This window comes from Sciurus vulgaris (assembly GCF_902686455.1).
Source record: "Sciurus vulgaris genome assembly, chromosome: 11".
Lineage (NCBI taxonomy): Eukaryota > Metazoa > Chordata > Mammalia > Rodentia > Sciuridae > Sciurus > Sciurus vulgaris.
The window spans coordinates 49,400,213-49,413,695 of NC_136472.1; the positions used below are offsets into that span (position 1 = coordinate 49,400,213).

Here is a 13,483-nt window from a genome sequence, read left to right on the forward strand (position 1 = left end):
CAACAATTGAAACTTTTTAAATTTCACATAGGACGTAGCTTTTTATTATACTCTTCTCCCTGCTTTTGGGTATGCCTCATTTTACAAATATTGCCTCAAAATAGGACTGCTGTGGTTTAAGAACTGAATGTGCATAAATTCCTTGATATGGATGTGACACCTTTGTTATATCCTGAATTTCAGTGGCTATCTTTATAACACCATATTTATCTTATGCTGATTCAATTTAACACCCTCTAGTTATTCATATTTTAAGGGAAGAACATTGCAATTGTCTTCTCAGTGACACAGTGCCCACCAAGTCATGAAGTGGGCATTGCACTTTAGATAATTTTATAAGGAAGTTATTTTCTTTGAGCTGCATTGAAGGCTCGAAGTTTCTGTTCATTCATCCTGCATCTATCCTTCGACTATCCTTTGGTCTATTTCAAAACAATCTCTAGGCAAGACATCTAACAGTTCTCATATTAATTTTCTAACGGTTCAAACTGAATACTTTCAGAGTTTCTGAAGTCATTCTTTAGGTGTTGATGATCCAGTCTAGGGACTGTATGGGATTTCTCCATCCCGCAGTGGAAGAAATAACACAGTAGCAGTGGGTCACAAAATAGCTCCAGAACCAGCTTCATCTTCTCCTCATGCTGGCATTGTTTCTGGCTGTGGTCTTTTCACTATTTATTTACTGGGACTTTACTTTTTGGATATTTCCTCTGTTATTCTCATTCAGGCTTCTAGACTATAATATTGATTTTTGATACTTTATTTACATGATAGAATGAACCCATGTTCTCCATCATGCTCCCTTGGATCTTACTTCTAGCTGAGAATAAGATGATATTAGTCCAGTCCACTGCCTGGCCAATCTCCACTGAGGAGTCAGTAAGAGCCACATAGATTTCATCATTTCCTTCTTAACACAGTCTCATCTTCCCACATCCCTTTTCACTGCTGATTTAGTTAGGTGTTGGACCCCAATGTCAGCTGTAACCGTGTTCTCAGCAATGTGTAAAAGATGATCTTAGATGTGATGTAGGATTAATAATCCTCCTCTTTCCCCAAATATATTCATGCCCTAATTCTAGGGATCCATGAATATATTGGTTTCTATAAAAAGGGAAATTTTGTAAATCTGATTAAGTTAATAACCTTTTGGAGGCTTATCCAGTTGAACTCTAATCATACAGGTCCTTAAAAGTTGAACTTTGCTCCAGGTGTGTTGGCACACACCTGTAATCCCAGTGGTTTGGGAGGCTGAGACAGGAGGATCCTGAGTTCAAAGACAGCCTCAGCAAAAGGGACGCGCTAAGTAACTCAGTGAGACCCTGTCTCTAAATAAAATACAAAATAGGGTTGGGGATGTGGCTCAGTGATCAAGTGCATCCGAGTTCAATCCCTGGTACCCAGGGTTGAACTTTCCAACCTATAGTGAAGGAAAGGAAAGATGTGGAGAAAGAAGGATAAGAGAGATGATTTGACTTTCCTTAGAACTCTCAGGGAAATAAGCCATTTGAAGATGAACTTTATTTCAGATTGAAGCATTGATAGAGAAACAAGTAATATTTTTTAAATTTATGTATTTAAATTTTTGAATCAGTGAGGACAATATTTTGCCATTTATTGGTACAAAACAGCCCTGTCTAGGTATATAAGGGTATACATAAGTCTGTAATATCATTAGCTACAGTGAATTTACTAGACAGCTTAGCAATGCAGGATTTAGATATATTTTAATTAAGAAAATGCTTTAAAATAACATGAAGTAATATTTGTACAATTCACTCATCAAAATATAAATGTATGTCAGCTTGTGTGTGTGTGAATTACACTAAGTCATGCTAAACACAGACGTGTGATTACAGGTATGTGAAATCATAAGCTATTCTCTAAGGGGGTGTCTTGACTTCCAAAAGTACCCCAGATATTTGGTCAAAAATAAGAGATTTAAGGCAATCTTCCAAGTGAATGTAAACTTTTCTGACTTGGCCTTTCCAGTAAAGTATTACTGTTCTGAATCCTTTGTACTTATTTATAGTGTCATTGGATGTTTTTAGTAGCACATTATCACACAAATTGTCATTTTTGTAAAAAATAGCTTTAAAATCCTGCAATTATAAAAATGTCTGGGGTGCTTTTACTCATAAGCATACAGCAGGCACTTTCTGTTGACTTATCTGCAAATCCTAAATTCTCCTAAGTTTTATCTTGGGCATCTGTACTTAGAATTGTGTTCCTAATATTGTTTGTGTTCTAAATACTATGCTCACATATTGAAAAATAATTTGTCTATAATTCATCTAATTGAAATCTGAGTTTAGAATTTATTTGAATAGGTCATTTTCTACAGAAGCATTGAAAATAAATAGTGCTACTCTTTGAACATTTTGCAGTATGATGACATTTTTTTTTTTCTTTCTGTTACACCTTTTTCCAAAGTAGTTTTCAGAGCATGTGAACTAAACTGACTACACTGGAAAAGTGGATATAGGCCATTCTGAGAGTCCCCTTGTCGTAACCAATTAGTTTCATTTAATCTCCTTCTTAGCCTTATAGTTGGCAGAGACCACCAAGTAATTATCAGGATTCATGTCCTTAAGGGTTGGAGATTTGCTCTGGATGGGGGATGTCTTGCCATCCACACGGGAGATCTGCAGCATTCGGCAAGGGTCATGTTTCAACAAATACCCTGCAAAAGTCTCCCATCCTCCTCCCACACGAACCATGACATGTTTGTTGTGCAGCATCTGAAATGAAAGAAGAGTAAAAGTGTTAAATTCCAAGAATTCTTACAGTATCTAGAATCAACTCCCAGTTCTAGTGGAATTAGTACTTCTGTTTGTCTTGCATTTCATGCCCCATTGTTTTTCTGCTTGGTGCCCAGAGCCTGAGTTAGCCTACAGTTTATGAAAGAAGCCTTGTTTTCTCCATGCCAGGGGCTTTTGGGTAAACCTTTGCCTAAGGGAATTGGCATCTATGTATACTTCTTTGATTCAATGTGTTCAGAGGCTTTTCTGGTTTACTCATAGTCCATTATTGCTCTCATCACTGCCTCTGGTTCCTGCCTATTTCCTCAAATTAGCGCTTGGTTCTTCCCACCAGGTTATTTCCTGCTCAACCAGAATTTAAGAGACCACGGAAATGTCTGCTATTGAATGATAATGTGAGCACACAAACACTTTATATGAAATAGAACTGAAAATGTTTGCAAAGAAATGGGAATATTCCCTAGTCATTATCTGAGCACTTTAAGGGAAGGTGTGTTTGAATAATTAAACATTTATGATTTTCTTTGTTTTTACTCTTCCTTATTACTGCAGAATGCATCTTAAAAAGACAAAAACAAAACAAAACTTACCTCCAGGCCCAGCTGTAGATTTAAAAAGTGACGAATAACGTGGTTTATTCTGTCTAGTAAAAACGTGAGAGTCATGGAGACTTGGCATGGAAAGCCAAAAAAGTTGACGTTGGTTTCTTCAAATATCAAAATCTAATAAGGAATGTTTTGTAACCACCAAAGCAACCTCCTGCTGCAATATATGGACACACAAGCCCCACAATGTAAGGAAGGAGAGGGACATGGGATGTCAGGGTCATTGTGGAACATAAGCAGTCTCTTTGAGTTCCTTTCTCAACATGTCAGCTTGAGATCTGGACTTCACTGACTTCCATCCAGAGTGGGATGATTTGTGTTCATACCACTTTAACTTAGCTTCTGAGAAAGTGAATAAAGTCTTGAACACTCTCTTATACTTATGTCTATAAAATTTTGCATGTGTGTTTAGGAGTTTTATGGTCTCAGTGTAAAAAACCTGATTCATGTGTTGACATAAAAGTTTTAAAAATTAAATATTGTATAAATTACTAAAGTATGATGAATAACTTGAAATTCACAAGCATAAAACTGAATGAAATTCTACATGTTATTCTCATGTATAATTATTATAATTTTAGACTAGGAAACATCTTAAATCTAGAATTCTTTGTGTTTATTTTAGGCTTGTAACTGCTCGTTCAATAGTATCTCAAGAAGCACTCAAATAAGGTTTGATAAGTCAGGACTTAAGTTGCAACTACATTGCCTCTCCTGTCAGTCCTTGGTACCCTGAGACGAAGACAGTGAAGATCTTATCTTTTATGTGATTTGTTTAGGATCCAGATTTCCTGACTCCAATCTAGAACTTTCCCAAGAACAGTTCCAACTAATATAACCCATCAAGGCTTTTATAATTTGATCAGTATATTCCCATACCTACAAGTTTCTATCTGTGTCTCTACTGCCTACTTCAAAACCTGGGATAAAAATTACAAAGTAGTGTCAAAAGAGCACTTTGACCCTTTCTCTCATTGTGCTGAAGAGCTGCTTTACCCATTATTCAATTTTTGCCACCTTCCAGTCCCGCTATTTGCATTCAAGACTTGTCTCTAATCATTCTCCATTCTGGCAGTATGCCTAGTTGACTTGAATGTTTGTGATCAGACTCACAAACCAGAAAGATCTACCAGACAGAACTTTTTAAATAATTAACTCTAGGAGTGACCAACATACTTTTCCACGTGGAGTATACTGATCATTTAGGAACATACTGTGCTTGCATATTCTTGAATGGATTTGCAGGACCCTGCAAAGTGAATCCCAGAGTCATATCAAATGTGAACAACACAGGAATTAACTTTCTGCCCACCTCCTCTTCCATATCCTTCCTACGGCGGTTGTAGATTTCAGGCCAATATTCTTGCCAGAATCAATAGCTGAGGTTTAGCAGAAAACACTCTTATAACATTTCTAGGTTCACTTTTCTTCCTTGGTAATTGGAGGGTAATGGACATAACTGTATTTCTGAGTGACTTCAGACTTCTTACATTTAACTGCATCCAGTGAAAGTGCCTTTAATGAGAACACATTTTGAAGAGGCATGCATTTCTCCTGCGCTCTAAAAGCTTTGTTGATGGAATGACTGTGTGAGGGGGAAGTGAGGGAAAGGGTTTGTTTTCTCATTATGAAAAATCATTGATTCCTGTGATTGTATCATTTTCATCGTGTTTTGTAGGTAATCACTAGAGAAGTATTTTCTTCAAAGATATAGAGTGACCATCCTCCCACTCCCAAACTTTGAAACGACAAACAACATAATGTATATCTACGTTTAAAAAATTTCACCACAGAATTAGATTCTTTCATTTTAGAAACAGATATAATTTCCTGTGAAATATTTTTATGTGGTCTACTTGTAACACTGCTTCATTCAAGACCTCAAAAATTGGGGCATTGTTAGTACCAAAATCAAATATAAGAGATTTCTTTCTCCTGAAAATTTCCATTAGGTTTCAGTCTTAATAATATACTTAGTTTTCACAGAGTTTCAAAGAAGTTTTTTTTTTTTTTTTTTTTTTTTCCCCTGATCTTCCCTATGGCCCATATATACCTCTGAACTCTGAAGCTTGGATCCTCACAAACAAATCAAAAACAACAACACAATGAATACATACATAAATCCATTAACAACTTTCACTGAGTGTTTTGTGTTTGTTTGTTTGATTTTGGGTACCAAGGAGCACTTAACCACTGAACCGCATCTCCAGCCCTTTTTTATTTTTAAATTTTGAGACAGGGCCTCGCTAAGTTGCTGTGAGTGGTTTTGAACTTGATATTCTTCTGCCTCAGTTTCCTGAGCAGCTGGGATTACAGGCGTGTGCCACCATGCCCAACTCTGAGTGCTTTTTTGATGAAATATTTATCAAGGGCTTATGCAGCTGCAATTCATGCACACATATATTTATTCATACTACTTAAAAACAAAATGGATTTTCTGTATTTTCAATGAAGAATATTGATTCAATATTGAAGAGAAGCAATTGCAGAATCCATTATCTTCCCTTATGCCTCTTTTTGGCTACTCCTGGGAGTTGGAGGGAGTTCAGGTTGATATTATTAGTTTCCATAGTAAAACTTAGACATTTTAGCCTTTGGAGAGATAAGTGACCCATCTTTGGATAAATGAGAAGCCAGAAACTTGTCTGTCAACTTTAAGACATTCTCACTCCAGGCTCAGTAGGACCTTGCTAATCAGTAGCTTGTAATTTGCTAAGAAAGTCAGAGGTCAAAAGGCACCAGCTTTGGTAAAGTGCTTGCCTTACAAGCACAGGGCCCTGGGTTTGATCCCCAGCACCGCAAGAAAAAAAAAAAAAAAAAGCACCAGCTTCAAGCATGGGATTAAGATTAAAAAGGTTACAGAGATTTGATACCCCTGATTATGGAGATTAAAAATGCATGCCCCTTTTTAGTTTGTGTTCAGTTGTTAAAAAAAAAATTTTAAAAAGTTCAGCACCCACCCCATTTCCTACTGTTTAACCTAAAATCATACTAAGCTCTACAAACATTACACTTCATTCTGTCTTCCCTTTCATTTAGACATTTTTCCCTACACTGATTTGTTCTAGCAGAAGGGCTCAGCTGGTTTAGAAGAGAGATTGTAGGCTTGCTCCAAAAATTCAATCCATTTTAGAGATTAGTGATGTTTTAGACCTGGTTCTTTTACTTTTGTTTTGTCCAGCTCCATCTCCTATTCTTCTGTCTTTCTCAAACATTCTGTTCATCCCCACTCTTGATGATCTGCTGATGCCTTCACCTAGATCGAGCATGACTCCTCTCTCTGGCCACTTCTACCAGCTAATTTATCTCAACCTATATTTATTTTCTCCTTTGCTTTCTGATCTCAGAAAGATTTCCCTTTCAAGTTCAAATTATGCCTTCACAATGGCATAATTCCCATCACCTCTCACGCTTGCTATTATACCTTCTCCTTACATGCAAGCTTCTTGATAGTTCTTATAGTTAAATATGCCCTTGGTATATTCACATCTAAATTCCTAATTACTGTACAAACTACAGCGCACAGTGCCTGTGCCCCTACCTCTTTCTGACTGCTCAGAGGAAGAGAATCACCTAGATTCCAGATGCCTCAAATTCAATAGATGGCCCTTCATCCTTATCTTTCTTGATTAATCTGTCAAGTAAAACATCTCATGACTTCTCACATCTCCCTTGAAACTTTCTATTCTTTGTCTACCAGTGACAAGACTCTGTCCTGTACTGCACACTGCCTAACTCATTGTTCTTTCTCCATCTCCTTTATGGGTTGCATTTTTCTAACTTTTCAGGTTTTGCTTTTCCAAAGCATTTGGAATTATTCTATCCTTTCTCTACTGCATTTCTCATTCTAACCATTCTCCATTTGCAACCTCACCTCTACCTTGACCTCACAAATTAAAACACTTATCCTTGACTCTTCCTGGGCTTCAGAGTGCACAAGCACAGCAGGCAACTGTCCTTCACCAGGAGAACCTACAGATCTTTCCTAATAGGGATGGTGGCATAAGCTTCTTTTATAGCTACACAGACACCAAAACATTCATTTACCCCTGAATGTTTTGCAAGGTCTTTATTCCTGTTGCTGATATTTAATTCAGTGCCTCATCTTTTCCCTTGGCTACTGTAAGGGTGTTTTTGACTCTAGAATTTTCCCTTCTTATCTATTTATAAACTGTTTTAAAGAGACTTTTCTAAAACGCAAACTTGACTTGATTGTCTCCTGCCTAAACACCTTCATTAGTTCTCTCTCTCCTATAGTCAGAGATTCAAGTTTCTTTAACCGCATTTATTATTCTCCACACCAAGTTTGTCAACATTTATGCTCTTCCCTGTTTCCTGGGACCCATGAATTCTTTTAATTCTATAATCCAGATAACACATTCTTTCTTTCATGCTTTTGCATGCTGGCTCCAAAGTGTGAAATATATTTTCTTTTCTGCTCTCCCTACTAACCAAGGCTACTAACATTCCCCTGATTCAAATACCACTTTCCAGGGCTGGGGATATAGCTCAGTAGGTAGAGTGCTTGACTTATAAGCACAAGGCCCTGAGTTCAATCCCCAGTACCAAAAAAAAAAAAAAAAAAAAAAAAAAAATACCCCTTCCCCTGAAAATTCTCCCATGACCATCACCCTCACCAGATAAGTGACTCTTTTCTTGTCATGCTGTTCATTTATACGTGATTCCACTATTGCAATTCATCCTACAGAACTGTAATTACTGACTTATATGTTCCTTTTTGTAATGTGTGAAAACCAGAATACGTGTTTCTTATTTTTGGAATCTCGTATGTATAAACTCAGGACAGGGTCAATACTGTAATCACATAACACATCCTTTCGTCTACATTTTCATCGTATGTTCTTTGCCTAATCCATGGTGTCACTGTCAATATTACTTTTATTTCATAGATAGGAAAACATCCTCTTAGAAGTTAGGCTACATTGGTCCTACACAATGCGCCAGCGGGGCAGAACTTCAACCAGAATCCTTTCTTAACTATATTCACTTATTCTGCAACACACCTATATTTGGACTTCCATACATGCAACGTTACTTACCAGTGATAACTTGGCACAGACAAGCCCTCATTAATATCAGAAATAGTAAGTGACTCAAGCAGACTAACTGCTCATGTTAAGTGATTTATAGTTATATCATAATAAACTCTAAATAAACATTGACTTTAATTTCAGATGGTTAACATCTCATGTCCTTAACTATTTCAGCAATAAACATGTGTCAAGTGTAGGTAACAGGATGGAGTGCACTCATCGCCAGTCACCTACTGGCATCAGCAGGATGAGGTGTTGATGCTCTGTCTAATGTACATTGTGTTGCTCCCTCACTTTGATCCTTCATAATATTGAAAAATTTTAGATTCTTTAATCAAAAAAGTAGCACCTCATGACAGGAAGCATCAATGCCATGTCCACTGAGTATATATTGAGCATGAAATCATATGTCATTGTTTGCTGCATTATTTCTTAAGAAAAACGGGTTAGAGTTGTTATACATGTCTTCCTACACTGTGTATGGTGCAAAGCAGTAGTTTTTAATTGTTAGCACCTATTCTGGCCTTGACCATTTTCCACAAACTGCCTTGACCATTTTCCACAATCTGCCTCATTCTTCACTATGCTTCTGTCCTAGCAGAAGTGAGATCTATTATTGGTGTAGGGAATATTTCTCATGCTGAAAGGAAAAACAGAAGAGAGTAACCAAAACCTTATCTCATCGTTTTTCCCAATGGCTTTCATAAAGGTCTATAACCATATCTGAGCTGTTGCAAACACTGCACGAATTTTTTTTTCTTTTCACATCTCTGAGTGACACATATTCTTTGCCCAAAGTCAATCCCCCAAAAACAAAAGTTGAATACCTTTGCTGATATGTGGAGGCTGACCCATAATAAGTGGGTGGGGAATAGAAGTTCAGATTTGAGGAAGGGGAATGAAGGGAGGAAGGGTAGGTAGGAAAAGGAGAGACAGTGGAATGAATCTGACATAATTTTCCTATGTGCAGATATACATACACAGAGTGAATCCCACCATCATGTGCATTCACAAGAATGGGGTTCTAATTAGAATAAGATATATTGCATACTTGTATAAATATATCAAAATGGATTCTACTGTCTTATATAACCAAAAAGAACAATTAAAAATGTTAAAAAAGAAAAGAATCATTAATAAGAATAGCTAATAATTTCTCTCAGTAATGAACTAAATATTTCCAATCTTATCAAAGGCAAAACAAGATGCTAAGGAATGTCTTGCTTTCTTAGGAGGCCTCTTCCTGCAGTACAAGGGGACCATATTCCTTATATGATAAACAGTGATATAGTAAGAGCACCAACTATGTGCAGAAACAATGAGAATAAAAAGAAACAAGATCTATAGAGAAAAAAAAGGATAAAAAACACAAGTCATTGGCAATGCTCTGCCTTCACAGATATCCAAACAGGCAGAGAGGGACAGGCAGGTGTTCACCAGAGCCAGGCCAGAAAGCTCATCTCCTTTATTCAAAGTGTAGTCACAGCTTTGCTATTGAAGACCTGTTCATTCCCAGAATTATTATTCTGAAAATCAATCTAATATTTCAATGTGGGTAAATCACTCATCTATTGACCCAGCTGTGGTTTATGACATGTCAGTTGAGTCACCATCTCTGTTTACTGTATTGTCTGACTACAATGTGTCCCTAATGCCTGCTTTCCAGCACCAATTTTTAATCTTATTTTCCTAAATTTTTAAGGAAACAGACTATATCACAACCAACTAAATGCTGTAGCTCATCCAGATATCTATTCTAAAGGGAAAAAATGGGTTGAAAAGTAATAAGTTAATTCTCACATGTAAACTTAGAGCATAATGGAAACTTCTGAGGTTGTGAAAATGATCAATCAACAGCTTCCTGCAAATCCTGGGAGGTTACTGCTATATCAGGGGGCCCAGTGCTGGGTTCGTATGACATGTGATAACAAGATTTCAGAAGGGAGACATTTTTTTCTTTCTAATTATGTAGCTAGCTTGGAGAGGGAAACAAGAATCACATTATGTGCAGGTATTTAGAGCCTAAGTGAGAAGAAGAATGTCTTTTTATTCTTCTTGGAGACATTAATTAGTGTTTAGAAACTGAAATATATCAACTCACTTTTCATTGAAAAGGGAAAGTCTATATTTATATAGATCACAAAATTATAGGCTTGACTAATTGAAAGAAAAAGATCTCATAAGAGAACTGGCAAAGTATTATGGATTCATTAGAAATGTTCTTGCTTTAAGGTGATCCATTCTGTGTACAGCTTAACTTTATTACACAAACAACAAACAAGCAAAAACACCTATAACAGAAATAAACAACACTTAACAGAGCATATCTTTTGTGTGAGCAGAATTTCATATTTGGAAGCTTTATTTAATTAAGTCCGCAGCAGAGATCTGCCTAAATGTGCATATCTGTCCCAAACTCTAACTCCTGTGAGATGTTTCAGGTATCATCACCCTCTCAGGATAACACTTGACAAATTCATTTCATTCTGACCCTAATCTTGGGTTGGTGGCTCTAAAAATCAGGGTCTGTGGGAATATCTCTTGCCGTGCTCTGAACACCAACCTGATGTTATTAGGCCCTGAGGTTATGGAAGACTTTCAGCAGGATGTTCACAGACTCTCACACTGCACTATGCTAATCCACCCTCTAGAGTCACAATAGGTGATCTTTCTAGAAAGAGAATCTGGTTATACTGCTTTACTTAAAAATCTTAATAACCTGTGCATGGTTTCTCCATTTTCTGCAGTGTTTCTCAGACATTTTCAGCCCACCGGAGCACTAAGATTAATACTCATTAGAGCAACAAATAAGCACTGTGGCAAAAATTCTGGGATTCTGGGAAAGCAGTGGTGGTGGAGGGGCAAAACCAGTGGCCCCAGGGTGTGCAGAAACATACATAATTTGGACAATATTCTAGCAATTCTAAAATCCCATGTCTTACCTCTGTCAGTTACCCTTTTCACCATAAGAATGACTAAGCTGGCACACACAACTTTTATAGTCCACCTACCATTTTCCTTTCACACTTTTTATTTATTTATTTTTTTTGTACTTGGGATTGAACCTAATGTCACTTTCCCACTGAGCCACATCCTCAGTCCTTTTTATTTTTATTTTTTACTTTGAGACAGGATCTCACTAGGTGGTTTAAGGCCTCGTTAAGTTGCCGAGAATGGCATTGAACTAGCAATCCTCCTGCTTCAGCCTCCTGAGTTACTGGGATTACAGATGTGTGCCACCATGCTCGGCTTTCCTTTAGCACATTTTTTTCTTACTAGGTCAGAGTTACTATATCAGAATGTGCAGGTTGTACATGGCAAAAGTCTCAGTTCTTCTGGGTCCTACTTGTCTTTGCCCAAGTCTACTCTCCAAAAAACCAACCCCACAGATATTATGAACTCAGAATTGTTGCAAAGTTTCATGCTTTTCTACATGCAGATATTTCTTGCACATTCACCAGGTGAATTAAAGTGAATGCCTTCCTTTGATCATTCAATGAATATTTGTTGAGTGCCAGACAAGGTTGTCCCTAGGGGGCCTTACACAGTGCCAAGCACACAATGCTTATTAAATACTTTTAAAATGAATATTAAATGCATAAATCCTTATTAAATGTACAAACAGATAAATACTACTCCCCTATCCAATCTTCAAATACCTGTTTGAAATCCATCTGCATGGTTCATGGGAAGAGAGAAGATAGGTAAATAGCAGAAAGATTAGTAAAGTAGAAGAAAGGGACGGGGGAGGGAGGAGAGGAAAAGAGGAAGTACTATGGACTGATATAATTAGAGCAAATTATATCCATGCTTTTATAATTATGTCAAAATGATTCCTAGTATGATTACATAAGTGGTGTTGAAGCCAGAATTGGGGACAGGCAGTTAGTGTAGAAATAGGGGATTGGGTCAAATCGAGGAAATGAAGGCCATGAAAGCCATCTGCCTCTGGAAGTTGGAGACTGCCCCTGGGAGAATGGAATGATAAGGCCCTCAGGAGCTCATTGATTACCAAATTTACCTGCCCTTATCAAGGACTGCAAGCACGGAGGAGCTGCTAATTAATGTCTCCTGGGCCGTTGCCTGGCTGAATCACTTTGGCCTTCCCCCTGCCCCATCTGCTTCTCACTGTTTATATCTCACCTGCAAAACCAGGCCTAGTCATGTAGGCAGGAAGGAGAGATAAGGGGGGAAAGAACTGGAGAACAAAAGAGACCTTAGCCTACAAAAGATGTAGGGTGCACTCACTTCTTGGGACTTGAGAACATCAACCATGGCCCCCTTCTCCCTCCAGGGAGAAGTGTGTATTATTACCTTTAAATAAAACCTACTTAGTAGGCTTGGCTTGGCATGCTTCTCTAGTGTTCAAACTTCAACATTAGAGGGAGCAGAACTCATCACCAGTAAACCGCGGTATCAGTACGAATCTACATCATGTACAACCATAGAAACAAAATGTTGTACACCATTTGTGTACAGTGAATCAAAATGCAGTCTGTAAAAAATAAAAAAATAAATAATTTTTTAAAATGATTCCTAATGCTATCTATAACTAAAAAGAACCAAAAAGGGATAAAGTTTTTCAGTTAAGTCCCAGATATTTGTTGTACAACCTAATGTTTATTGTTAACAATATTATAGATACTTAATTTTTTTAAAAAGAGAAGATAGGGGAGGGTGAATTGATTTTTGTGCTTATTTAGGAAGAACAGTTCTAAAAAAAAATCACAATGTGGATGGTAATCCACATGAATCTGTACTTGGAGACTTTCTTTGAGAGAAACAGAAATTTCAGGTCAAAAAATGAAGAGATAACAGGAATCACAGGGGAAAGAAGGATATTTATGTGGTGAATCAAGAGAAAAATGAACAGAAGAATGTGAAGAAAGAATGAGAAATTTTAAAAAATCATAACTAAATCCAGAGTTAATAAAGTATATTATTCTTCAAGATCTTCCTTCACAAATCCTCCTTATAACTGGAATGCATGTTTTTCAGAAACATGGGTTACAAGAGGAATAAATTGCTTCATAAAATTTTCACAGCCCCTTTTCTCCCTCTT

General features: G+C 37.1%; 1 protein-coding gene and 1 long non-coding RNA gene across 4 annotated transcripts in view; both read right to left on the reverse strand.

Annotated features, from left to right (window-relative positions):
- LOC306638667 overlaps positions 1 to 13,483 on the reverse strand; it is a 356,225-nt gene that overhangs the window by 1,393 nt on the left and 341,349 nt on the right. The window lies entirely within an intron of this gene.
- GAS2 (growth arrest specific 2) overlaps positions 1,601 to 13,483 on the reverse strand; it is a 156,045-nt gene continuing 144,162 nt past the window's right edge. For all 3 annotated transcript variants that reach the window (XM_079101872.1, XM_079101874.1, XM_079101873.1), the window contains one exon: positions 1,601 to 2,741. In XM_079101872.1, the coding sequence (XP_078957998.1) occupies positions 2,523 to 2,741 (219 nt within the window). In that variant the 3' untranslated portion in view covers positions 1,601 to 2,522. The remainder of the gene's footprint in view (positions 2,742 to 13,483) is intronic.